General features: G+C 45.3%; 1 protein-coding gene across 1 annotated transcript; it reads right to left on the bottom strand.

Annotated features, from left to right (window-relative positions):
- Positions 1–19: 19 nt before the first annotated feature.
- SEC24C (SEC24 homolog C, COPII coat complex component) lies at positions 20–26,650 on the bottom strand. The gene is made up of 23 exons (XM_082634424.1): positions 26,526–26,650; positions 24,571–24,770; positions 21,808–21,943; positions 11,683–11,858; positions 11,099–11,473; positions 10,667–10,803; positions 7,731–7,842; positions 7,375–7,502; positions 6,071–6,209; positions 5,751–5,866; positions 5,447–5,571; positions 5,095–5,286; positions 4,796–4,889; positions 4,464–4,580; positions 3,939–4,109; positions 3,339–3,435; positions 3,104–3,249; positions 2,742–2,880; positions 2,471–2,589; positions 2,194–2,373; positions 1,740–1,931; positions 1,415–1,504; positions 20–1,270 (listed from the first exon to the last, which is right to left on the bottom strand). The coding sequence occupies exons 2-23, from the start codon at positions 24,740–24,742 to the stop codon at positions 1,130–1,132; spliced, it is 3,294 nt and encodes a 1,097-aa protein (XP_082490550.1). The 5' UTR covers positions 24,743–24,770; positions 26,526–26,650; the 3' UTR covers positions 20–1,129.
- Positions 26,651–27,539: the final 889 nt, after the last annotated feature.

The following is a 27,539-nucleotide window of genomic DNA, read 5'->3' as shown; positions in this document are numbered from 1 at the left end:
TCACAGATAAGACTGAGGCTGCTGGTTACATCTTAATTTATTTTATTTCTTTACAAATTAAAGATGCATTGAAAAATAAACCAACGAAGAGAAATGAGAGGTCCAGAGCAGGGGCGTCCCAGGCTGGGAGCAGGCAAGCCTGGCCACCATCAAGCCTAGCCCTTGTCCTGCCCCAGCTAGGTGGGGTTGGAAGATAACTGTCAGCCACTCTGTCAGTACGAAAGCCTGAGTGGTGTCCTCGCAGGAGAGACTAGCCACCTCTGCCTCTCTCCCCAACAACCTCCAGCTTGGAGAGCAATGCTTCCAGCGGGAGCTCAGAGTGGGATGCGGGCTGGCTCTGTGAGGTATTGCAAGTTGATGGCCAGGCTCCCTACAGAACCATCCAGTGTTGGGGCCTCTCCAGCTGGAAAGGAGGCTGATACCACTACCAGGTCTTAATATACTTTGCAACTCTGTTCCCAGGCTCATTCATTTCTGATTACGTGCCTCTATTCACCAAGTGATCACCAATCATTTCAGGAGAGAGAAAGATCAGTGGAAGCAGAGCAAGAAAGCTAATCAACCACCCTCAGTCACTCTGAGTAGGCTGTTGACTTCCAGGCCCAAGACGACTGACCACTTTCCTCTCTACCATCTACGGTCTATACCCCAGCTCTTGTGCACCTGTAGGTATGTTTATCCCTAATATAGGAAGTTGTTGATGACAATGAGCTGAATTAGCAGCCCCTCCCCCTGTAATACCCTGGGATCCTCACTCCTTCCTGCCTGCCTTTCTCTTCTTGGAGGCTGGTCCAAAGGGACACATAATATTATTAGGGTCTGGGTGGCTCCAAATCCCCCAACACCAAATCATATACAGTGAACTGAGAAACTACATTCATTATGACAGGATTAGCAGGAAAATGAGGGTAAAGTGAGGGGACAGGGGCACCTTCCAACAGCAGGACATGACAGAGTGGTAGGATACTTGAGCCCAGAAAGAAGGTGTCTCCTTATACCTCCCCCTCCCCCCAAAGAGACTGAGGTCAGCTTATATGACTTATAATATATGGAACTGTCCCAGTTTCTCTGCTGTCCTGGGGTACTTTCTGGAAGCTGGCCTGGACCCTATGCTGTTTACCCACATGCTCTAGCTCAGTAGCTGCCGAATCTCCTTGTGCATATGACAGAGAAAGTCAACATAGGATGCTCCGCCGCTCAGGCTCTTGTCTTCCACCAGGAAGTGTTTGAACAGTGTCTCCAGCTTGTCCTCTTGTTTCACCACAATAAGCTACGGCCAGAACACAGGGTCATGAGGCAGGGCTAAAGGGAATTAAACATGCCCTGAAATCCCATTACCTAGTCACTTACTCCCCATCCCCCTTCCCAGTGAGGACTTGACAAGGTAAGAAATCCAGGTTCAGATCAGTGTTACCTTCATGTACCGTGATCTCTGTGCCCTCAAACTGTCAATGAGGCCTTGCACTTTCTTGGACAGCAGATTATCCAGAACTGGCAGAACACTCTGGAACACAAAATTCATTTATCCTTATGGTAAGGTACGCTGAATCCAGAAGTGAAGACGGGGCAGCACAGATTTATGCATTATCTGAAATATGGAAGCCTGTGAAGAATGATAGCACCCTCCCTCTCTAAGTGTACCCTGCTATTTAAGGGAATGAGCACACTTTTCTTGGCTCCTAACTCATATCACAGAGTCTACTTCCACACCCACATTCTCCTTGACTCCCTGCCCTCACCAAGCCACTGGTGATCTGACTGAAGGAGGAGACACCGAAGAGGCTCTGGACAACACCCTGTTGGACACTTGCTCCCACCCAGAGGAAGAGGTTGAGCCCATTCTCCAGCAAATATATATCCCTGTTGCTCAGACGCTCTTCAGATGCTCGAACTGCTGGTGGTTCAGTGGTATTCTCAATGGGAGACTTTGTCTAGACAAAAGGAAGGGGGCAAAAGGTTACCAAGGACCATAAGACTCGTTTGCCCACCCACACCCCCATCCTCCAGCCCCATACACATGACATTTCAGAAAACTAAGCACCTGAGTAAGTGCTCAGTATGAAAATATTCCATCAGATGAGATAGGTAAAAAATTAATGAGTGTCAGACACAGACAATATTAATCCTTCCCTTCCTCCTCCTATGATGTCCCTTTCTCACTACAATGTCTCACACTCCAGCACTCAGTCGCACCAACGGTAGGAGCCGAGGATAGAAGAAGACATTGGTCTCAGCCACATCCATGGAGGTAACCAGCTGTCGGACATAGGCCCGGTCATCAGTAGTGACTTCAGCTCCAGGCTGCAGGACATCACTCTTCAATACACAGTTCAGGTAAACTGGGAGTAGCTTCATGCACTCAGGAAGGATCAACTAAGGGGGTTATCAAAACAAAGTCAATGATCATGAGAAATCCCTCCCAATGCAAAAATGTATCCCAACAACTCCTCCACCAAAATGCTTGCCCTACCTGTCCTGCAGAGGAGGGGCTGGCACAGTTCTTTCTGTAACAGGCCAAGATCTGGGCACACTGAGTGATAAGAGTGTCACGAACAGTCTTCACAGGGCTGTTCAGGACCCCCCGGTATGCTGGATAGGAAAGGGAGACAGCACAGTCACTGGTCAGCCACTCCATCACACGTGCCTTCCCACCATCACACCCACTCAGGAATGCTGAATTGTTGACCATCCTGGACCTTTCTCTTAGCCCCAATCCCACCCTGCCCTGCCTCTGCCCTCACCAAACTTGGCCATGTAGTTGATGAGCGTGTCAGTCTCACAGTTTCGATACAGATCAGCCAGCTGAGTGCAGCAGTTGAGGGCCAGGTTGTGGATGCGGAGCCGTCGCTGCCCTGCACAGCTGGTGTAGAGCAGGGCACACTAGGGGAAGGGAGAAAGGGGGAATTCACATCCCTCCCTCAGCATAGCCCTCGGAAAACTGCCTCTGCTATGTTATTAAACTAGAAGACAGACATGAGCCATCCCTTCTCCAGCCTCTTCTAGTCTTCTCTACCCACCCCTCACCCCCTTCCCTACAGCCTATTTATATCCAGGGAAATGACCGTGGACACTTCTTCCCCAACCCCTGCCTCCTGCCCCCTACCTGCAGGAGGGCTCCATTCTCTTCATTGAGCCGATCGTCATGCTTGAACTCCACAGTCACCGTCTTGTCCCCATCCAGCCCAGCCAGCTCCACATCTGTTGTGTTGTTCATGTAGAAAGCCCCAAAGAAATCTACAGCACGGATACCTGAGGCCACATGGACAGGGCTAAAGGTATGACAGGTGCCTCCCTCCAGACTGAGCCCCCCCACCTGCTCTTCTCCAACTAGGACTGACCAGTGCTTGTCCGGACCCGCATCACAGCATCAAAGCCAACGACCTTCTGTACATCCCGACGCAGGTCACTCAGGAACCGTTCCTGGTCATTTTCCACCTGCATCCCCCCAGGCTCAGAGTCACATCACTGACTACATATAAACAATCTCCCTGCACCCCCTCCACTCTACAAGCCTGCAGAATCGTTAATGACAGTAACAGTGAAGATAATGATGTTGATGATAATGATAGCTTTTAAGCACTTATTACATATTACATGCCAGGTATCACATTAAGTGCCTTACATATAATTACTTAATCCTGATGACAAATCCTAATTACTAACTATAAAAATCCCATTTTGTAGATGAAGAAACAAAGGAGAGAATAATTAAGTAATTTATCCTAGGTCACACAGCTGGTAAATGGTAGGGCCAGAATGTCAACCCGGGACTGATTCCAAGCCCCGTGCTCCTGACTGCCACACTCTCTTCTGTACACGTGCAGTCTTCTCCTCCAACGCTATTCCTATTAATGAGTCAGCAGCTAAGGGGCCACTCCACATGCAGGCAGGCATTCACAGTCCTGCTTCCACCTGCCACCCAGAGTCCCATGCCGTACCTGAAAGCAAGCGTATTTATAGACAGAGCCACCAGTGAGCTGGGGTACAACAGAGAGCGTGGCCACATCCACATACTGGTTAGGGAAGAGGAAGAGGTCTACGCAGCAGCCTTGGGCCACACACTCTTTGGCCAGGGTCTGATAGGCACCTGTCTGAGGCTGGAACAGAGTCTGGGGAAGAACAGAAAATAATGTTCAAAGATCCCAGTTCCACCCTGCTTGAGAAGTGTATATGCTGTATATGTAATGTGGGATATTCAAGGACGTGTAAGACTTCAGATCTACCTCTCAGTTTGCAATAGTAACAGAACAGTCTCTTAAAAAAAAAAAAAAGTCTACCAAAGGCTTTGGGATGGGGTAGAGGTGTGGGAGCAGTGGAGGTGGTTGGCAGTCACGGATGTGACATGTGAAAGGGCAGAGGATCCAGTCCCAGTCCCCCTCAAGAAAGTTAAGAGTACTGCATTGTGAAGAGACAGCATGTTCCTCTGTAATAGAAAGTCCTCCCCGCAGCTCCCAATCCCACACCTTCTCCTTGTCTGTGTTGATCAACTTCCTGTCGTCTCTGTTCTTCAGTTTCCCTGGGGCCTCTGCAATGGGCAGGGAGGTGTGGAACAGAAAGAGCTTCCCTGCACACTCAGCAGCCTAGAAAAGAAGAGACATCTACTTGTCCATTCTTTCCTTTATTCATCCATTATTCATTCATCCCTTCCCTCGTCATTTACTCAGTGCCAACTATGTCAGACAATCTGACTCACTGCACAGCCATCAATCACTGAAGATACAGGGGTTGTATCCTAGGGGGTAAGATGGTCAGAAGACAGTGTTGCAGAGGTGGCTGCCAGGGACTCGAGCCTTACCTTCAGAGCCTCCATCCCAGCCTGGATAACTGGGGCAAATACTGTCTCTGTCTCCCTTGTGTCTGCAAACATTTCTGGAATCTGATCCAATAAGCTGAAGAGATAGGTGATAGGAGGCAATCAAAATTGCTATCCAAATTTCAAATCCCTCGATTCCCTGAAGAGTCATCTGGCCCCCAGACTCTCAGAACTCCTGAGGCACAGCCTCTGTCCATCCACTGAACCCTCTGCTCAACTCTCTGGCTTTCTGTGGTTGTACCCACCCCACCCCTGCTTTACCCCCACAGTCTAACTCCTACCTGGTGATGACTGCTTGAGACTCATTGACATTGACCAGGAAGCCATCCAGCAGTGGCACAAACATGTCACCCACATCAGATACAACCATCATTTGTGGCTGGGCCAATGAGCTCTTCACATTGTAGAAGTGGAGCACCTTATTATAGGTGACAAAGCCAACGCGGATTGCTGACTCTTCTGCCCCGCCCTCCCTGTAGAAGGTGACATTGTTACCCACGGTTGCCACCTCCTCCACCACCCAACTTCATGACATCAGGATCCATGATGTGCTGGTTAACCCAGCCACCTACCCCTAAGCCCCCTCCCCAGGCATCATTATCCAATGGAAGCACCTTGGCTCCTAACTCTCACCTAGGCAGGAAGTCTAACAGTGACTTGAGCTCCTCACAGAGGAGCCTAACAAGACCACTCCTGATGGCATTGTAGGAGACGTCAATCATGAAGATGAAGGCAGGAGGGCTGGGGAACTTATTGTTCTGCAAAGGAAGGAAATGTTGGCGGCGGGCGGGGGGAGAGGGGTATTAGTAAGCAGGTCAGTTGACTAGAGAGAAGTCAACACCAAAGGGGACAATGACGGGGTGAGGGAAATGACCACAGCAAGTCTTAGCTGTCTCATTGTCCACCCACTGCTGCTCCCCACGCTACCTTCCCTCACCTTGCAGTAATCTACAGTGGCCAAGAATTCATAAGAACCCAGGGACAGCTCAGGACGGTCATAAGCATCCACACGTTTGCCGGTATGATCCAGATGTTGAAAATACTGGGGGGGAACTGTGGGGAGTAGGGCAGAGTGTTACTCAAAGGTCCACGCTCAACCTTAGTTGGGTCCTGGCTGAGCTCACTCTATTGCCCCACATCCCCACAGGCGCCTTATTTCCCCAACCCCTGAACCAACGGACCCTCATCTATCTAACTAGAAAGAGAACAATGAAGATGCAATCCAGATCCCCCCAACCCCAGCCTCTGTGAACATACCATCGTTGATACAGCTGCAAAAGCAGCACTGGAAGCGCCTCCCTCCCTCAACAAACTGCATGAAAGGGCACATGTATGCTTTGCAGCGATTGCAGCGCAAAGGACCAGATTCCCCGTGGTCGACGACATACGGTGAAGCCTAAAGAGCAAAGGGGAGGGGCTCAGACATAGAGGGAAGCTACAGCAGTGGCAACAGATGAGGAGGAACAACCTGGAGGGAGAAGGGCATGGCTCAGATGGTTTGCCTGGGGAGGGAGCAGAGAGAAGGGGAATGAGGACAAATGTCAAATGTCCCTAAGGAATGTCCCTAAGTCTAAATTCTATAGTCCCCTCTCCTTACTCCTCATCTCTAGAATTTCACTTCTTCTGGAAAGAGAAGAGCAACTGTGGAACTGGCCCAAACAAACCAGGGGCTGACATGGACGTATGAGGAGAAAACCAGAGATTACCCAGGATTCTCATTTCTGGCCCAATCTTCAATCCCCTTCATTCCTGCTCTAGGATCTTGACTCCTACCTCCTTTCCCAACAAAGTATCTATGACATTTGTCCTCCCCAATCCCTGGATTTCTGTGAGCCTACTGATGCCCAGGCAGATGTCACCCTACAGATAAGAGACCAGCAGCCAAGTGTCCAACCATCCCCACTGAGACCCAGGAAAAGAGAAAGAGAAAAACACAGAACAAGACAGAGAAGCAGGATGTAAAGTGAGCTGTGAGTATCCAGTTATAGAGAAATCCACCCCAAGTTCATTAAGCTAGGCATGAACATGAGGGTATCCTACCAAGGCCTGGCAGAGCAGCTGCCAAGCTCTCTTTCAATGCTGATTCCAGGTATTGGGGTGACAGATCATGGCCCAAACCAGGTAAGAGAAGGACTACTGGATCTTAATCTACCTTTTTCCTTAATATGCTGTCCTAACATCTCGACCTACCTGGGATGACAGGACAGCACACAAGAAAAACAGAATGATGTGCTTCTCTTCATCTGGAGACGACCATGCTATGAGAGGCTCCTGCAGCCAGCTGTCTTCTCCCCTGCAAGCTGGCCTTGACTCTTTCCATAATGTGTTTCCCCTGTGGACTCTGCTCCCATCCAGCAATTTCTTGGGCTTTTACTCTCATCCCTACCACCCCCTTCAGGCATGGGCCCTGTGATAGAAAGCTATTGAAGATATTCGCCCCTCCCGCCCAACCAAGACTTCTTCCATTGTGACTGCCAGAATCACATCTAGGAAGAAGTCTCACTCCCCACTCCCCCTCCCTTCCTCCCTTTCATTATACTCTAGTCCCTTCTCTGACTCACCTCCTCTGGGGGCAGCCTTGCCAGCGGCTTTATGACAGCTGCCAGGGGCACCTGAGCCTGCTTAGCCATGTCAGATGTGCAAGGGATATTATAGGATGTGCATCGGATGTATCGGGGACTTGCATTCCCTGAAGAGGAGGTAGAAAAGCTGAGTCAGATCACAGAATCACTCCAGACACTGGCTCTCCATTGCCAATCCACCCCATCATCCCAACAAATGCTAGAGCTGATGGTGGCTTTTTCCCCCTAGACACCAATGAGGGACTGGTCTCTGATTAAAGACTGACAAAGCCCCATCCATAAGCTGATAATGCTGGAGAAAAAGTCCCCGCAGGGAGTAATTAATGCCCTCTCACCTTGGTCTTTCACGAGGAAGTTGGTGGTGACTAAGGGTGGCACCTGGCCCCGCACTCCAGTGACAAATGGCTCTGAACCCCGGTTGTTCCTGTCATCCTCAATAACCTGAATCTGTAGGGAAGAGGTGAAATGAATGAAGTGACAGATGAAAAGGGAGTAGCAGGTCGCAGAGAGCCAGAAGAAAGAAACACTGGAGCTGCAGCACAGAAACTAATAATTTGCCAAGGAACACGCCTCATGCACCAGGTCTGCTCTCCTTTAGGAGATCATATAAAATGCTGTAATACCAATCTTCCACTCCACAGTCAGCAGCAACATGCTGGACAGGCAACATTGAGAAAGGGCTTCTTTATGAATCACCCTGATCCCAATAAATGGTGAGCACCCTGTTATAATACCTACTCCAGGAAAGCTCCAGCTCTTATCACAAGCCTTCAAACATGATCAGATTCCACTTCCCTCCCCCATCAAGCCTCTGCCTCCCCTTCTCTTCCCAAGACACATTCTGAATCAGAGCAGGAGAACAGACAACGGTAACCATGTAAAAATGAAATCTACCTGGAATGACTCTACACTCAATGAAAGTAGAAGGGACAGGGTGAGGAGAGGATTACACAGCAGGAAATGATCAGGTAAGGTGAGGAAGCAGATGCTGCCTTATTTTCAGGTAAGCATCAGTGTGTAAATATGGGAGAAGAGGATATTATAGCCCAATCCTCAGTCCCCCACATTTTGACAGACCCAGCAAAGGAAAAAAAAAAAGATCTTGCAAAGCTGGTGATCAGACCTTCATGCAGGCTGATAACCTTTGGTCAGTTACTTCAAGATGGGTTTGGTAAAACCAGAAAAAGTAAAGGGAGAATAAGACTCTGTATCCCATAGCAGAAAGAGTTGAAGCTTAGAAATATATCAGAGTCAAACAGACTCTCCAGATGAGAAAGTGGCCCACACTTTCTCAAACCAGCTGTCCCCTCCCCGTAAGAAATGAGTTTCCCAAATTTGTACATTAGTAGCCACCTACCCACATGTTTCTCTACAACAAGCAGTAGACAAATCAAACCCAAAAGGGAAAGATCTACTGTTCAGTTTTGTCCTGTTCCATCCTATGTCACATGCAGGCTCCTGGAGGAGCCAGCAGAACTAAAACCAAAGCTTAATATGCCATCTGACCCCGCCCTTCAATCCTGACCTTCTACCATCCCATACTTAAAGGCACTGCTAACAGCTTGCTACTTCTTCATTATATGGTGACTCGAGGCATGCACATCCTTCTGGCTTGTAAAAGCAAGGGTCTAGAAGGACTAAGGGAAGAGGATGCGGAGGGATGGACATGGTGGATGAGGTGAAGATGAGGTCACAGGCATGCATGGGTGACATTAACACAGGGATGACACACACACACCCACCCCCTGCACTTACTGGACTAGGAATGGCATCAGGGTCTATTCTGTGCCTGGTTTTCTGCTGAGGAGGCAGCTCATTGAGTTGCTTTTAGTGTTTTAATAATAAAGGCAGCAGGGGAATAGAGGGAGGGAGACAAAAGAACAAGAAGCAGATGTTACTTCTCTCAGCCCTGATGAGTTAGACATGAACAGCTGGAGCCCAGCTCATACTGCTGAAATCAGGCCCCCCCTAGATCTGAAATTCCAAATTTTTCTGGGCCAAAAAAGAGCCTTTAATGACTCAGGCTATGATGTAGAAAGATAAGGAAGGGGGCAAATAGGAGGCAAGAGGAGTTATACGGAGGGGCTGAATGGGAGAAATTTTAAGAAGGAAGAAGAGGGATGTTCCCTCCAAAAGGCCAAGCCTCCCATGTAAGAACTATTCTTATGCTGAAAGAAGCCTCACATCCAACCAGACTCTCCTTCTCACTAAAGGAGGGAAAAGGAAAGAGGGACTGCTTAATCCTCTAGAGTCGCCCTTTGCCAACTGGGTCCCTCACCATGATAGTTCCCCAAAGGAAGAGGGAAGAGAACAGAATGGAATATGACAATGGCTAAGCATGGTGAGGTAATTGACATAGCAAATGTTGCAGACAGAACTATAAAGTGGCCTCCACTTGGGAGTACAGTACCTGCCTCTATTCTGTGTATGATGAGGAAGGCCTGAGTATTCTGATGGCTCTAAGGGTGAGATTCACCCTTTTCCTGGGAGAAGCAACTTCCCCACATTGCCCTTGAAATTGTAGATCACTATTCCCCATCCACACAGCAGCAGGCTAACAAGCAAAAGTATTGGAGGCTTCCTCCTAAAACACCGTCCAAGTAGGGGCAGAGAGAATCCAGAGAGGCTTTCCTTTTCTTACCACCTAACACCAGAGAATTTCCACCAGCTCTACCCATTAAGAAGACTGCTATCCTACTAGATCTAAGAGGACAAGACCTGGACCCACCCACTACTCCACAGAAGGGCAGAGGTTACCATGCTCTGTCCAGCAGTGACAGAATGCAGCACTCAACCCAGAGCTCTACTGATACTGCTGATCACTCCTGGTTTCCCTTCCTTTCCTGCCCAGCTATGAAGTAAAAGTGCCCCCAAAAGACTTCTGGGACTTCAAGTTCTAGTTAAAGAGTCAAAGATTGCATCTAGGTGGCTTCCCTGGTGGCGCAGTGGTTGAGAGTCCGCCTGCCGATGCAGGGGACACGGGTTCGTGCCCTGGTCCGGGAAGATCCCACATGCTGCGGAGCGGCTGGGCCCGTGAGCCATGGCCACTGACTGCGCGTCCGGAGCCTGTGCTCCGCAACGGGAGAGGCCACAGCAGTGAGAGGCCCACGTACCGAGAAAAAAAAAAAAAAATTACATCTAGGTTCTACACCTACAAGATGATGAACGAAAAGGAAAATCAGAAAAGGCTAGGCAAACATCTCTTCTAGGTTGACTCACTTATCTGGCAGCCACAAGCATCTTCCCCAGGACCACATAAGTATCTACTTACAGGGCTTGGGATGGCATCAGGGTCCAGGCGCTTAGGAGGCAATGGTTGAGGAGGCCCAGGCTGACTTCCAAAAGCGGCTGCTCCTGGGTAGGGACTTCCATAATTGGACTGAGGGCCCCGGGTTGGTCCAAAGGAACCTAAGAGACAAGGACACAAGGTTGATGAACAAATTATTCCTTCTCTATCTCTTCTTAAGGCCTCACGGAAATTACTAGACTCCTATAAATGTAGAATTAAGAGGTACAGTAATGACCATTCAGAGAAAGCCCACACTATCTGAACTAAGAGAAAAAAAAAAATCTTATAAACCCCAGATCCTAGTAATAATACCCTGAAGCTGTCTATCTAGTTCACTTACAAATAAAAACAACAACAAAAACACGTGAACTGCTAAAGCCTTTGGCTCCTAGGTAGACCTTGGGAAAAACTCACCATTTTGTTGCAGCTGATAGCCTGGCTGCTGGGAGGAGTGCATAGGTGGTAGTGGTGGTCCTGGGGGCCCAGTCATTTGGGTGCCAGGGGGCAGAGCTTGAGGAGCAGGTGAGGACACGTGGTTGGGCTGGCTTACTGGGGGCCCCCCAAAACTCTGTCCAGGCAAGAGAGGACCAGTCATCGAAGGCATCCGAGGACCCCCTGAAGCTGGGGGTGTGAAGCTGGAGGCCTGTAGTGGGACAGATCGCTGGGGAGGCTGGGTCCCAGGATGACCCTGGGCCTGGCCAAGGGGAGGAGCTTGGCCCTGAGGATAGGAGCCATACAGACCAGAGTTAGGGAAACTTCCTGAGGCTGAGGCCAGCGATGTTGGTGGGCCTGAGAAGTAGAAGAAGTAGAGTCAGAACCCCAGTCATTCTGCCTCCTTGTTCAGTAAATCACTTTCCTTTCCACATGAGGGGCAGGAATGACTTCTCCCATCTGCTGGGGCTCAGAAGCACAAGAAATAAAAGGGATTCAGGTATAGCCCCAGAGTCTGATGCTTCTAAAAAGAAGGGGACAGTATTCCTGTGGTCACAGCTACTCACCATAGCCTAGCCCTGAAGGTGGAGAGGCTGAGGCCACAGTACCACTGATCTGCATTCCGGCCAGCTGAGCAGTCACCTGTGCACTTGTTGGGGGAGGGCCATAGGGCTGAAGCACAGCTGGCTGGCTGACCACAGGGGCCAATATGCCTGACCCAAATGGCTGATACCCAGGGAGCCTGCGAAGAGAAGGAAGGCAGAGGTTTCTAGTGGGCTGAGACACCCTTCAAAGTTGGCAGGAACTCCACATCATATAGGAAACTATATTGTTTTACAGCATCTTACTCTCATCTGGGCTCTTATATGGCTTCACATTTTTATATATTTGTGAATAAATTACACTCCTCATGATCTACACTGTGATTATTCATGGCAAACCTTGTTTTCCATTAGGTTCACTCCAAAAACATGTGTCGAACACCCTCAGATCAGAGTATTATTTACTCTGCTAGTTAGATTATCACCTCCTCTACCTTAATCCTTTGTTGACAAACCACCTCAGTTCTGTAATCTGAAGCACTGAAGTAGTCGAAAGGGAAGGTGCACAGAAGCATTAACACAACAGGAGCTTAATAATGTGGGCTCAAACAAATGCAGTTTGATTGTTTAACTTTTAAACCAAAGTATCACTTAATCCTGGGAAAGATGTTAGAAATATCCATAAGATCAGAAGAGCAGGTCAGCTAAGTCTGGCATTCTATGCTAAGCAGAAAGATAATGCTAACTGTACCAGAGTTAAGGACTAGACAAACAGGACATAAACCAGGTAGCCTTCTAGCTGGGTCTATCTAGCAAAGCCTCGTTACTTGGATAGCTGTCTTGGATACTCCCATGGTATCAGATGGCATATTAAAATATAAATTTAAAATCATTCCAATATCATTGTATACCAACTAGCAATCGCAACAGTGTTTTACAGTAATGTTACTGCAGAAATCTATAACATAGATTATTATACATAACAAGCTCCTTCTGGGGTTTCAAGAATGAATCAAATTCTTCACAACGGTAGCCTGTTACACTGAAATTCTGATTTATCCTTCCTGCTTATTTTGTCTCTACTAAATAACTAGAACTTTATTATGTTTGGTCAGCTTCTACTAGTTCTGCAGTTTCACACTTTTCATTTGTTCATTCAACTAGTATTTTCTGGGCAATATGCTAGTGAAACTTACCTCCCTAAGCTCTTTGTTGGGCTTTGCATTTTTTGTCTTCCACAGCAACAAACATACTGTTAGCCCCATGGCAGGTGCTCATAAATCCTTGTCAGAATAATTATATTCCATGGTACTACTCTATTAACATGGATAATACTCTCCACTACCCAGTGGTATTCTATTACATACCAAAGTAACAATAAACCAACACCTTATCTGTACATAGCTTTATAATTTACAAAGCATCTCTAAGTGTTTAATTTAATTCTCACAGCAAATTAATGAGGGAAACAGAGCAGATAGAAAACTAAGACACTAAGGGTATAAATAGCAGACTATTCTAGAACTAGAACCCAGACCCGATTCTTAGTCCAATGTATCAATACTTTACTTTTTAATTGTGAAATATAACATAAATAGGAAAAAATACATAAAACATATATGTACTGCTGAATAATACAAAAACCCATTTAACCAAAAAGCAAGTCAAGAAATAGAATACACCAAAGGCCCTGTGTGCCTCTCCTCCATCACAGCCCTCTCCTTTCTCCCAAAGATAACTACTTTCCCATCTTCTTGATAATTGTTCCCTTATCTTTAAAACAATATAATTCAGCTATGTCAGGTTTTTAAACTTTTGTAAACAGAATCACATCGTACATACTCTGAGCTTTGCTTCTCTTGTTCAACCACATGTTTATGAATTCATCTATGCTGTTGCATTTAGCATTCTCTTTCATCACTAAATGTTATTCCACTAAATAAATATGCCATGATTTACTTAAGCATTTTACTACAGATGGATATTGGGGGTTTTCCAATTTTTGGATATTATCAATAATGTTGCTATGTTCAATCATATATTCAACTTGTTTATACATACATGAGTTTTTTCTAAGGCATATAGCTATGAGTGAAATTACTGGTTTATATGATATGCATATCTTTAATTTTAACAGATAATTCCAAGTTATTTTCCCATAGTAGTTGTATTAATTTGCATCTGACCACCAGTGGATGAGAGTTCCTGATACTCCATATGCTCAGCAATATTTAGTACTGTCAGACTTTTAAATTTTGCCAATCTGATGGATACATAGGAGTATCTTGTTGTGTGTTTTTTTAAATAAATTGATTAATTAATTTATTTATTCATTTTCGGCTGTGTTGGGTCTTTGTTGCTGTGCGCGGGCTTTCTCTAGTTGCGGCAAGCGGGGACTGCTCTTCATTGCAGTGCGCGGGCTTCCCATTGCGGTGGCTTCTCTTGTTGCAGAGCACGGGCTCTAGGCACAGGGTTCAGTAGTTGTGGCTCGTGGGCTCTAGAGCGCAGGCTCAGTAGTTGTGGCCCACGGGCTTAGTTGCTCTGCGGCATGTGGGATCTTCCTAGACCAGGGCTCAAACCCGTGTCCCCTGCATTGGCAGGTGGATTCTTAACCACTGTGTCACCAGGGAAGTCCCTTGTTGTGGTTTTTACTTTTTACTTTTTTCTTTACTCAAGAGGGTGAACAGCTTTTTAATATGTTCTTTGGCCATTAGCATTCCTTATTTCATAAAATACCTATTCTGGCTTTTGCCCATTATTTTTTTCAACTGAATTGACTTTTTCTTATTGATTAGTAGCAGTTCTTTACATACCCTGGATACTACTTTATGTTTATACCTACTTTATATGTAAATATCTTTTTCCATTCCGGAACCTGTCTTTCCAATGTACTTCCCGTTTAATGTCTCTCTCTTTGATCATTCCCATCAGCACAAAAACATACAAATATCTCAAAAAACAACCAACTATTAGTGGAAACAACCCAAATGTCCATCAACAGATAAAGAAAATGCAGTATTATATGTATACAATGAAATACTGTAATAAAAAGAATGAAGTACTGATACATGGTACAACATAAATGAACACTGAAAAAATTATGCTAAGTGAAAGAAGTCTGTTACAAAATATCATATAGTATATGATTCCACTAATATGAAAGTCCAGAACAGGGAAATCTATAGAGACAGAAAGTAGATTAGTGGTTGCTTAACATTGGGGGAGTGAGGAATTTAAGGAAAACCTAAATAGGGATAGCTACTTAGATAAAGGATACGGTGTTTCTTCTTGAGGTGATGAAAATGTTCTAAAACTGACTATAGTCATGGTTGCACATATCTGTGAATATACTTAGAACTATTAAATTGGTACACTTTAAATGGGTGAATTGCATGGTATGTGAATTATAGCTCAATGAAGTTGTTTAAAAAATCCAATCAAATAAAATTGCCCTAAAACCTCACATCCCCTCAAGCTTTTGCTCTTCTTTTAGCCAAACATTAGAAAAGAATTGGTCTATACTCTGTCTCTTTTTTCTTTTGGCCATGCCACACAGCTTGTGGAATCTTAGTTCCTGGACCCGGAATTGAACCCGTGTGCCCTGCAATGGAAGTGCAGAGTCCAACTACTGGACTGCCAGGGAATTCCCTATCTCTACTTCTTTAATTACTATTCCTCTCTCTTTTTAAAGATCTTTCTTTCTAGGTTCATTTTCCTTTTTTCCCTTAGTCTATCCCTTAGTAGTTTTCTCAACCAGGGCCTATACACAGTAAACTCTCAGTCTTTGTCTGAAAATGTCTTTATCCCCCCTCTCTCTTAGCTAGGTACATAATTCTATGTTGACAGTTATAGTCCCTTAATCAAGGTACTAGTCTACTATCTGCTCTCCTCTAATAGTCCCAGTTTCCTCTAATCGATATTTTTTTCCTCTGAGAAACCCTAACGGCCTGGATTGAGGGACAATGGTTGTTTAGCATTTGCTTCTGGAAGGTACTCCAATGATACTGCTGCCCAAGATCAAATTTTTTTTAAAGTTTTAAGATATAGTTTCCATACCATTAAATTCACTCCTTTTAAGTGTGTACAATTCAACGATTTTTAGTAAATTTACAGAGTTGTGCAACCATCACCAGAATCCAACTTTAGAACATTTTCACTGCCCCAAAAAGGCAGGTTCATTTGCAGTCCCAAGACCTTTTCTTTATCCCCCCCACTTATCCACAGCCAGCCTGGGAGAAACAGGACTCCTTATTATTTCCCTCTGCCGGTGTGCAGAGTTTTTTTTTCTGGTCTACCTGTTCACTGAAGGTGTAGCCTAGGTCCAGACTTCATAGACAAGGTCTCAGTTCTAAACATCAGCTCAGAAATGCCCAAGGTACTGGCTTAAACTTAAGCCCGCAGGTTCTCAAGATAATAATTTCCACCCTCTCCACAGGCAGCCACAGTGTCAACTTACCAGTCTGATTTTCAGTTCCCACTTTGTCTCTGGCACTTGAGGATTTCACTTTCTTTCTTTTAAGCTTGATTATGTATTTGAAAAAAAAGAATTGTTTCTATTTCCTCTCCCCTTTCTAGATGTTTGTGGCAGAAGGGTTTTAGGTTACATTAATCTACTTACCAGCTGAAATTCTTTCACCTGCCTTCATATCTCCACTGAAACTACATCTGTCAATGATGTCGAACCTAGCCAAACCCAACAGTCAATTCTTCGTCTACATCTCACCCTTCAGCAGCAAATGACACAGCTGATTATTCTCTTGACTTCCTAAAATACTTTCTTCACCTAGTTTCAGGACGCTACTCTGTCATGGCTAATCTCCTACCTCACTACTGCTCTTTCTCAGTGTGTTTGTTTGGTTGTTTGATTTGGCTGTGACAGGTCTTTAGTTGTGGCATGTGGGATCTTTAGTTGCAGCATGCGGGCTCTTAGTTCCCTGACCAGGGATCAAACACAGGCTCCTGCATTGGGAGCACGGAGTCTTAACCGCTGGACCACCAGGGAAGTCCCTCATTGTGTTTTGATAGCTCCTCCTCTGACTGCCTTTTTTTTTTTTTTTTTTAATAATTTTTCAGCAAGGACTTTTTTTTTTTTTTTTTTTTTTTTAATTTATTTTTGGCTGTGTTGGGTCTTCGTTTCTGTGCAAGGGCTTTCTCCAGTTGTGGAGAGAGGAGGCCACTCTTCATCGCGGTGCGCGGGCCTCTCACTGTCACGGCTTCTCCCGTTGTGGAGCACAGGCTCCAGACGCGCAGGCTCAGTAGTTGTGGCTCACGGGCTTTGTTGCTCCGCGGCATGTGGGATCTTCCCAGACCAGGGCTCGAACCCGTGTCCCCTGCATTGGCAGGTGGATTCTCAAACACTGTGCCACCAGGGAAGCCCCTCTGACTGCCTTTTTAAAAAAAATAAATTTATTTATTCATTTATTTCTTTTCGGCTGCGTTGGGTCTTCGTTGCTGTACGCGGGCGAGCGGGGGCTACTCTTCGTGGCAGGCTTCTCATTGCGGTGGCTCCTCTTTGTTGCGGAGCACAGACTCTAGGCGCACGTGCTTCAGTAGTTGCGGCATCTGGACTCAGTAGTTGTGGCTCGGAGGTTCTAGAGCGCACACTCAGTAGTTGTGGCACACGGGCTTAGATGCTCTGCGGCATGTGGGATCTTCCGGGACCAGGGCTTGAACCTGTGTCCCCTGCACTGGCAGGCAGATTCTTAACCACTGCACCACCAGGGAAGTCCCTCTGACCGCCTTTTATATGTTGGTAAGCTCCAAGGTTCAGTCCTCAACTCTACTATTTACTCTCCATGCTCACTTTCTAAGTGATTTCATTTAGTCCCATGGCTTTAAATAATGTCTCTATACTGAAGACTCTCAAATTTGTATATCCAGTCCTGACATCATTCCTTAGCTGCAGATCCATATACAACTGCCTACTCAGCATCTCTACTTGGTAGCTAGTAGCTTTCTTAAACCTATAATGTACAAAATAAAACCCTTCATTTCACCTCCCAAATCTGCTCCTTCTCAAATATTCTTCATCCCAGTAAATAGCACTATTTACCAAATTGCTTAAGTCAACAGGTTAAAAGACATCCAGAATTCCTCTTTCTCTCTTAACTCACATCTAATCCTACTGACTCTACCTTCAAAATATATCCCAAATCTGACTGCTTCTTACCACCTCTACCACTACCATCCTAAACCAAGCCAAGATCATCCCTTACCTGAACTACTGGCAATAACCTCCTCATAGGATTCCCTACTTCTACTCTTGAATTCAGCAAAGTGACCTCTTTTTTAAAATAAATATATTTGTTTCAATTATTAGAGAATGGGGAGAGCACAAGCAAAATTTTTAAAAAGTAATGTTTTTACTAATTACATTTGTGATAGTATTAGTATTGTTATATGGAGATTGTTGTGTATAATAAGGGATAAAATAAATGAGAAATTGTGGCATATTCCAATATTCAAATTCCATCATCCCCACAGTCTTGAGGATCAAGATTCCTGGTATGGAAGAAAAGAGATACAGATATAATGAAGAGGTTAAGTAAACGTTCTGTAGTCTTGAATTTGAACTGAAAGTACATATTTAAACTAATGAGGTATTGTAACTTTAATATATGTAGATATGTATTTCTTAGCTATGTCTACTGAAGAGGTATAGGAAGTGACCAATCAGGCAGCAATGAACATTGCTAGTGCCCAGGTTATAGTCACAAAATAACATTTCTCACCAACAAAATAAAGGATTTCTTGGAAAAATGGGTAATTCCTGGTCTAGAATATAAATGTACAAGATAAGCCTGAAACATCTCATTAGACCTAAAGATTACTAGGGTCATGTCAAAAGGACTCAGGAGTCAACGTGAAGAGGCTCGCATTGGTCAAAGACAGGACACTTTATACTCCAATAATGATGATAGTTGCAGTGAATTGAAACCCATCAAATACATTTAAAACTATAAATTCATAATGATATTAAAAATAAGAGTTGGTCATCTTGTAGATAACAGAGAACCAATTCATTTCCCTATAAACTAGGAAATAAAGGTAAAGAATCAAGCATTTATTCTACATGAATTGCACAACCAGTAACCAAATAACAGATGACAAGAACTGTCTAAAATGGTATTCAAACAAATAAATGAGGAAAACAAAAGAATTAGAGTATCACCATTTTGTAAACCCAGTGAATTAATATACATACACATCAACAACTGCTAACATCACAAAAAGAGAGACATCAAGATACTATGTGCCAGGCTTCCCTGGTGGCGCAGTGGTTAAGAATCTGCCTGCCAATGCAGGGGACATGGGTTCGAGCCCTGGTCCGGGAAGATCCCACATGCCGCGGAGCAACTAAGCCTGTGTGCCAAAACTACTGAGCTTGGGCTCTAGAGCCCGTGAGCTACAACTACTGAAGCCCGCGCACCTTGAGCCCATGCTCCACAACAAGAGAAGCCACCGCAATGAGAAGCCCGCGTACTGCAACAAAGAGCAGCCCCTGCTCGTCGCAACTAGAGAAGGCCCGTGTGCAGCAATGAAGACCCAATGCAGCTAAAAATAAATTAAATAAATAAATAAATAAATTTATATATATAAAAAAGATATTATGTGCCTTCAAAGTCTTGCTCCACCCTATCCACAGGGATCAAATCTGGATCCAGTCTTTGGATTCAGTGGCCGATTTGCAGGAAATACAAAGGAAAAAGGAAAATACTGAACTGCAACATGAATATACAACCCAGATAATCCAGGCTGTGGGAAACTCTTCAGGTCAATTAGCTTGGAGTCCTCAACAGATAAACAGTAAGAAAAAGAAAGAGATAAAAAGGGAACCTATGGACTTAAAAGACACATCAAGTTGTTTTTTCTTAATAGGTAAAACTAAACTGTGGTGTCTAGGGATGTACCTTTGGATGTAAACTATTTTAAAAAACACAAAGTGGCTACTATAAAAGTTAGGATAGGGAATTCCCTGGTGGTCCAGTGGTTAGGGCTCCGCACTTCCACTGCAGGGGGCATGGGTTCGAATCCTGGCTGGGGAACTAGGATCCTGCATGGCCAAAAAAAAAAAAAAAGTTAGGATAATGGTTACTTATCAGGGGAGGGAGAGAGCGATGATTGAATTGGAACACATGGAAGGGGTTTTAGCGGTGTGTGGCAGAGTTCTATTTTTTTTTTTTTTTTTTTTTTTTGCGGTACGTGGGCCTCTCACTATTGTGGCCTCTCCTGTTGCGGAGCACAGGCTCCGGACGCGCAGGCTCAGAGGCCATGGCTCATGGGCCTAGCCGCTCCACGGCATGTGGGATCTTCCCAGACCGGGGCACAAACCCATGTCCCCTGCATCGGCAGGCGGATTCTCAACCACTGCACCACCAGGGAGGCCCAGAGTTCTATTTCTTGATCTGGGTTGTAATCACTTTGAAAATTTACTAAGCCATACTTTTGTTTTGTATGGTTTTTGTGTATGTGTTTTACATTACAATGAAAAGATCCATCAGATAAATGAACAAACAAATAAATGGGGAACATGTTACTCTCCAGCTTAAAACTCTCCAATGGCTTCCCACTGCAACTAAAATCAAATTTAAACTTCTAACTATGGCTTAGAAAGCACTACGTGATATGGCTCCTGCCTATGTACCTACTTTATCTCCTCCACTCTCTACTCTGCTCTAGACACACTGGCATTCTTGCTCTTCTTCACATCAACCGAATTAATTTCTCTACCAGGGCCTTTGCACCATTGTTCCGTCTATCTAAGACACTCATCCCCCAGATCTTTGGGTACCTCCCTTCATCATTTCACTGTGGTTTCAAACATCACTTCAGAGAGGCTTTCCTTGACCAATGTATTTAAAACAGCTCCCTACCTCCTCACCACTCATTCTCAATATCCTTATTCTGTTTTATTTCTTATTTACATTTGACTACTTGTTATCTTCTATGTACTCCATGAGACTATAAGCTCACAAGGGCAGAGACTTGATCTGTTTGATAATGCTTTATCTCCAACCTCTAGAACAACATCTGACACATAGTAGTACAAAATAAATATTTTTAAGTGGATGAATGAACTAATGAATTCCCTATACTGCTTCTCAGAGTTTTCCAACACAGAGGGTTAGGGAGAGTTTCCTAGGCTCTTCCTCCGGGCTTACATTCAATGTCTGAACACCTAATAAAAATGTCAGTAAGTGACTCTTCCACTACCACATACCCTATGCGTAGTTATACTTTATTCTTTGTTTACCAAAAAACAAACAGCATTCCAACAGAGATGACTGCCCTCATTTAATGGACTTCCAAGCAAAGACAAGGGTTTACTGAGTCATGCACCACCAAAGTTTTCATCATTTATGTAGTTTTCCTTTGAGTATCTTTCCTTTCATAACTGGTCACACCCAAACTTAACCAATAAATCCTACTAAGCGCCTGATCTAAAGGAAAAGGGGAAGTCAGAAGAGACATAAATAATCCTGAGGTTCTTTTCTCCTGTTTTTCCCATAGGGTAAGCTCAGAAGGACCATAACAATTATTAAAGATATGTCTAGTCAAGGAAAAAACCCAAGTTCACAAAAATAGAAAGAATATGAAAAAAACCCAGGTACTTAGATGGGTCAATAATCCACAGGGTGGACATTAGCAGCACCTGTAACCTGCAAAAATGAGAACAAAATACAAAAAGATGAAGGGAAGAGGAAAAGGGATGTAAGGGAAAAGCAAAGAAAAAAAAGAAAAGAAAAGAAAAGTAAATAGGCCCTCACACATTCCTAATTCTTCCAGTCTCATCAGACCAGATTTAGGTTGAGCCAAATACGTACCTCTGAATGGACTTGAGGACACGGCGAGGAGGAAGGGTAAGCTGGGACGAAGTGAGAGAGTGGCATGGACTTATATACACTATCAAATGTAAAATAGATAGCTAGTGGGAAGCAGCCGCATAGCACAGGGAGATCAGCTCGGTGCTTTGTGACCACCTAGAGGGATGGGATAGGGAAGGTGGGAGGGAGACGCAAGAGGGAGGAGATATGGGGATATATGTATATGTATAGCTGATTCACTTTGTTATACAGCAGAAACTAACACACCACTGGAAAGCAATTATACTCCAAAAAAGATGTTTAAAAAAAAAAAACAAATACGTACCTCTGCATCTGAACAGTGGAGCTTGGCCCATTCTGTACATCTCCTTGTCCAAACTGGCCATATGCAGTCTGGCCACAAGGGCCCTGTGCTGTCGAGGCTGGAGGTGCCCCTGAAGAAGGTGGGGCTCTTGAAACATCTGAGGGTAAAGAAGAGAAACTAAGCAATTGGGAAATAACTTTCTTCTCCACTCTGAGCAAGGAATGCAAAGCAAGGATCAATAAGCTCAGACCTTTACTGCAATATCACAAGCATAAGACCATAGCTTGGTAATGAAAAGGACACCATCAACATGCAACTCCAGCTACAGGAGATACTGAACATGGATGCCCAGCCAGAGAGCCTCTACTCTCCTAGACAGGTATACTACAGGTGAAGCTGTAGCCAGAGCCACAAAAATGTAGGGCCTTCCTATGATCACCATACACTCTCACTCAATCCAGGACAGTCTAACGTTCTTACACTAGACAAAATGTCAACTCTTTTAGAGAAAAGATCCGGGGCTTCCCTGGTGGCACAGTGGTTAAGAATCCGCCTGCCAATGCAGGGGACACAGGTTCAAGCCCTGATCCAGGATGATTCCACATACCGTGGAGCAACTAAGCCCGTGAGCCACAACTACTGAGCCTGCGCTCTAGAGCCCTCGAGTCACAACTACTGAAGCCCATGCGCCTAGAGCCCGTGCTCTGCAACAAGAGAAGCCACTGCAATGAGAAGCCCGTGCACTGCAATGAAGAGTAGCCCCCGCTCACCACAACTAGAGAAAGCCCGAGTGCAGCAACAAAGACCCAACACAGCCAAAAATAAATAAATAATTTTTTTGTTTTTAAAAAGGAAAGGATCCCACTCCAGAACTCAGAAACTTAGAGCATACTTGAGAAAGGTGGCACAGAAGGTGACCAAGCAACATTCTAAACTAGGTTGTAAAGAAAGGCACCTCTTAGGAAGACTATTCGGGACATCCCTGGTGGTCCAGTGGGTAAGACTCTGTGCTCCCAATGGAGGGGGCCCGGGTTTGATCCCTGTTCGGGGAACTACATCCCACATGCATGCCTCAACTAAGACATGGCGCAGCCAAAATAAATAAATAAATATTAGGAAGACTATTCTGCCAACCTCTTCTTCATATATTCTACTCACCCTACCCATCTTCTTTTCAGCCATTTCTAAGTGTTGGCGCTCCCAATAGCACATGGCTCAGGAGAGTATTCCCACGGGTTGGAGAATTTGTTCCTGCCCAATGGTCCAGTCAGGACAGGTCACCTGCCCTCCAATTACTGCTGTCACTATGTCTTCACAAAAGCTGTACTCCATCCTTTCTGCTCATCAGAGCTGCCATCAAAGCTACTTCTACTACCCCCAACCATCCTTCCCGCATGAGATGCAGGAAGAAAGCAATTAGTTACTTGGCATATCACGTTGGAAATATTGCTGACCCCTGTTCAAACTATTGTTTTTTTTTTTTTATTTTGCTCTGCCCTCAGTAGAGATTAGACACTATAGAACCTGCCTATAGGAATATGATTAATCTGAACCTGCTCACTAGCCATCATAGAACCAGATATGTTTTCCTCTCAATAACAGAGCTTCCTCTTGGGGCAATGCCAAACTCCATCTTGATAAGCCAGGACTTGACAGATCAGAGGTGGACTCTGTCCGGCCAAAGTCCCAACCCAGAGTAAGGCTCTCCAAAGCCCTGAGACCTAACCTCACCACTTCGCAATTTTTTTTTCCAAAGTCGTAATTAAAATGGTCATAACTTCAATCATTTCCCAAATCTTACCTATGCCTCCTTGGTGCCTTCTTTTTCCCATATCCCTTTATGGAATTTACTGTTTTAAAAAGCATAAAGCACTTGGTATACCTAAGTCCTTAGCTAGCTTAACCAAAGATCAAATGTCAACCATTTTCTAAAAAACCCCTATGAATAATATAATCTGTAGATTACCAGCTGCTCTTCATGAAAAAGTAACGTAAAAGCCAAACACTGATCCTAAGGCAGCACCAGATTGGTTTCCTCTTATTTCCCTGATACTAGACAACATTTAAGAAGCCAAAGAAACTCAAACAAAGGAAAAGGAATGATATCAGCAGAAAGATATGAGAGGCACCAAAAATCAGGCACACAAACATCACACTTTTCATCCATGAACTAGTTCCCCAAGTCCCAGAGTCATTTATAGATAGAACTATGAGTCCGATGAGAGGCATTATCAATATACATGAGAAACAAGTGATTTCAGAGAGACTTTGGGTCAACAGAAATAATTAATCCTGGTCACAGGCTCTGGACGAGCTGTGACCACAACCCTTCCATCCAGCTATGAACAATGCAGCCAGGTGAGGCTGCACAGGGTGACACCCACAGGAAGTGAACTGCCATTGAACCTGGAAGATGTGCTCCCACTAGATGTCTTAAGGCAGAGACACAGTCACCTTATAAAAAAACAGGGAAAGGTGGGAATTCCCTGGCAGTCCAGTGGTTAGGACTCGGCACTTTCACTGCTGTGGGCCTGGGTTCGATCCCTGGTCAGGGAGTTAAGATCCTGCAAGCTGCGTGATGTGGCCAAAAGGGAAAACAACAACAACAACAAAAAAAAACAGGGAAGGGCAGACTGCCCACAGGACTCTCAGTGACCAAGAGCCAGATTCATGTTCCTCAATCCCAGTCACCACAACCCTTTAGGCAGCTTAGGTAGGGCAATACAACCCAACCTGAAGACGACTAATTCCCTTCCTTAGCTCAAAGGAAGCTTGGAAACATACCTGGGGGAGGGGGTTGCTGATAGCCTGGTACTGGGCCATTGTAGGCTCCATAGGAAGTGGGGGCGGTTGTGGACCCTGGTTGCCCACCATAGCTGGATTGATGATGCCCTAGGTAGACAGGCTGGGGCTGCCCAAACGGCGGCACAGGTGGAGCTGACTGGTTAACGTTCATTATGAGAGCATCCCCGACTTGGTCTCACCTATTAGATGAGAGAGAAGAGAGAAATTAGTCAAAATCAGTTTTCTAAAGAGAGAGCACTATTCACAGTAGGAAGCAGAAATAGAAAAGGACTGACCTTATCAGGCAGTGATCAGCCTAATCATTCTCACACTACTACAGGATCTTTGTAATTTTCTTCCCCAGACAGCAGACAGACTGCCTCCTCAAAGTAAGGATTTTGTTACTCTGAACCCTATGCTTTGTCACTGCCAAGAGGGTGTAAGTTTCAACCTCAGATAGGCCCACTGGAATGGAGCAGCAGCCTCCATTCCCCAGTGGTATGATTTCTAGTGTCTAGTCATACAAGAAGTCCTGCCACTGATAAACTATTGTGATATTACAGGTAAATGAAACAATGCTCCCACTTTCCATTCATTCACTCTAGCATCCATTCATTCCACAAAACTGAATACCCTCTAGTGTGCTAGTCATTTTTAATCACTCAGACTACATGTCTAAAACAGATTGGCTAAATTCCCTCCCCCTCAAAAGACAAATTTTAGAGTAAGTGCTTAGAAAAATGACATTCTTTGGCTAAACTGCAGTAAATCAAGTGCTACTCCATCCCCAGTCTTCCCACCAAAAGAGTGTATGAACCTTAGAACTGAAGCATTAAAATCACTAAATGTAAAGGACAGCTGAAAACTCTAGCAAGGTATCAGATTAGAACTTGAGTGCAGGCCTGGCACAAAAACTTCTCACAATAACCTAGGGAAACAGTTCAAAGATCAGTGGCAAAGTTAGGTTTCATGGAAAAAGATCATTCACCTTATCCTTCAAGCAGAGGGGACTATAAGTATTCCAAATCCCAATGCACTTCTCCAACTCTCCTGTTTCTGCTCTTATATGCTTGTAATGAATCTAGGCCACCACCAAAATTATTACAATCTTGCCCAGCAACAAAGGAATAAGTTGGAGAGCCTTTCCAAGGTCCTTCCAAGAACAGGACTATCTGATCACATCCACTCTTCATAGCCTGATCATTCCAACTATCCTATAGACAGAAGGGACCCAGGAAGCATAAGAGCTCACAGCTACTGCAATGGAACAATGGGCCTCTCCCCTTTGCTAGGTAGGGCCATCTTGACTACAGAAAAGCTGAGCTGCTCTTGGACTAGAACTCTTTAAATTCAAAGCCATCTCAGGAGCTGTTCTTCCAAATCCTAAACCTCACACAGGTCACTACATTAAGCTTGACAGATGTCCTCCTCCTCTTATTTTCCTAAAGTCAGTGTGGGGGTGGGGACGGTAGGAAAGGAGCTTCTTCTCGAGGAAATAATCCCCTCAAACACACCCAAGAGTTTGGAGTCAGGCTCAAGTTTCAACTCCACTCTGGGTGGACAGTCGAGGGTGACAACCCAGGAGGCGGGGCAAGCTTCCTAGAACTCTGAAAGTAGTCGAGCTGTGGAGGTTGGGAGCGCCGGGGATCAAGACCGAGAAGCCAAGCCAGCTTCTCGGGCCGCGATGAGAGAGACTTCCACTAAGTAGGAGATCGAGCGTCTTGCGCCCTTCAACAGGCTCAGGGCAGGAAGCGGGAGCCGGAATCTGGGCCGGGAGGAGAGAAGGGAGGGTCTAGGACTGATTCTGGATTGTGGATGCATGAGGTGAGGGTCTCTCCCCGGGCCCCGCCCCCGGGCCCCTCCCTTCCTTCTCAGACAGGACCCCGATCTGGCCAGTGATACCCCGGCCTCTCCTCTGCTTTCCTACCCACCAACCTCCCGAAGCCACTCCTCACCCGGCTCCAGATCCAGGTTCGACTTCGTTCCTAACGTCAAGGTTCCCAGGCTCCACTTCCGGTTCCGAGGGGGCCGGCGCGTCGCTCCCGGAAGTTCCACCCCCACGCTCCAAGGCCACTCCTTCTGCCACGTCGGCAGTGAGCACGCGCCGAGAAACCCGGATGCCGCGCATGTGCTACTTTCCCTTCTCGTCATGGCCGCCCCCTAGGGGCTCCGCAGTTTCTTATGCATTTCCGTTTTTGTTTTTGTTTTTGTTTTTGTTTTTGTTTTTGTTTTGCCCAGATGTCCTGGTAACCTTATGGTCCCACCAGCTGAGATGCGATTGAACTATGTTTAGTAACTCTCCTTCCTATGACATATTAGAAACCTCTGATTTAGAGTCCTGTAGCGATTTCCTGCTGACCCCTGGCCCCATTGATTTCCGTCTTGGAGGTTCTCACCCATGAACTTTGCCGGTCTTGAGATTTGCAGAGCGGAACGTACAATTTTTTTAAATATAATTATTCTGATGTAATATATCTTTTTAAAATTTATTTATTTTGGTTGACCCATGGGGCTTGCAGGGTCTTAGTTCCCTGACCAGGGATCCAACCCGTGCACCGGGCAGTGAAAGTGCAGAGCCCTAACCATTGGACCACCAGGGAATTCCCCTAGAACCCTGTAACGTTAAAGGGCACTAATTCTGCTTTCTGGGGTCATGTGTTCAAGTTCTGGCTCTGCAGTTCCCTAGCTTGGGCAACTTAATCTCGGCCTCAGTTTCTTTCATTTGTAAAATGAAGAGAATATGAATGCCCTTCTAAAAACTTGTTGAGAGTATGGGATTAGGTCACAAAGATTGCCTGGCACCGTAGTAAGTGCTCAGTAAAGGTCAGCCGTTATTAGTTAACCGTTTTTATAGAGCGCCTTGGTTTAGACGCAGAGCACTGCCACAGCCACATATTCTCTACTCTTAGAATGCCCCCAGCCTGTTGGAAGAGCTACAGTTCCTGGAGTAATTATTATTACGCCATTTA

Source organism: Mesoplodon mirus (assembly GCF_964341445.2).
Source record: "Mesoplodon mirus genome assembly, chromosome: 2".
NCBI lineage: Eukaryota > Metazoa > Chordata > Mammalia > Artiodactyla > Ziphiidae > Mesoplodon > Mesoplodon mirus.
The sequence above is the reverse complement of the archived record's forward strand: the minus strand, read 5'-3'. Positions and strand labels throughout refer to the sequence as shown.

Excerpts from the sequence above, each read along its gene's own strand:
- SEC24C (XM_082634424.1), bottom strand. The coding sequence starts at position 24,742 with ATGAACGTTAACCAGTCAGCTCCACCTGTGCCGCCGTTTGGGCAGCCC. Across the intron at positions 10,804-11,098 it reads CTATCAGCTGCAACAAAATG|GTTCCTTTGGACCAACCCGG; the intron begins GTGAGTTTTTCC and ends CTTGTCTCTTAG. Across the intron at positions 7,843-10,666 it reads CTGATGCCATCCCAAGCCCT|ATTCAGGTTATTGAGGATGA; the intron begins GTAAGTAGATAC and ends TCTTCCCTACAG.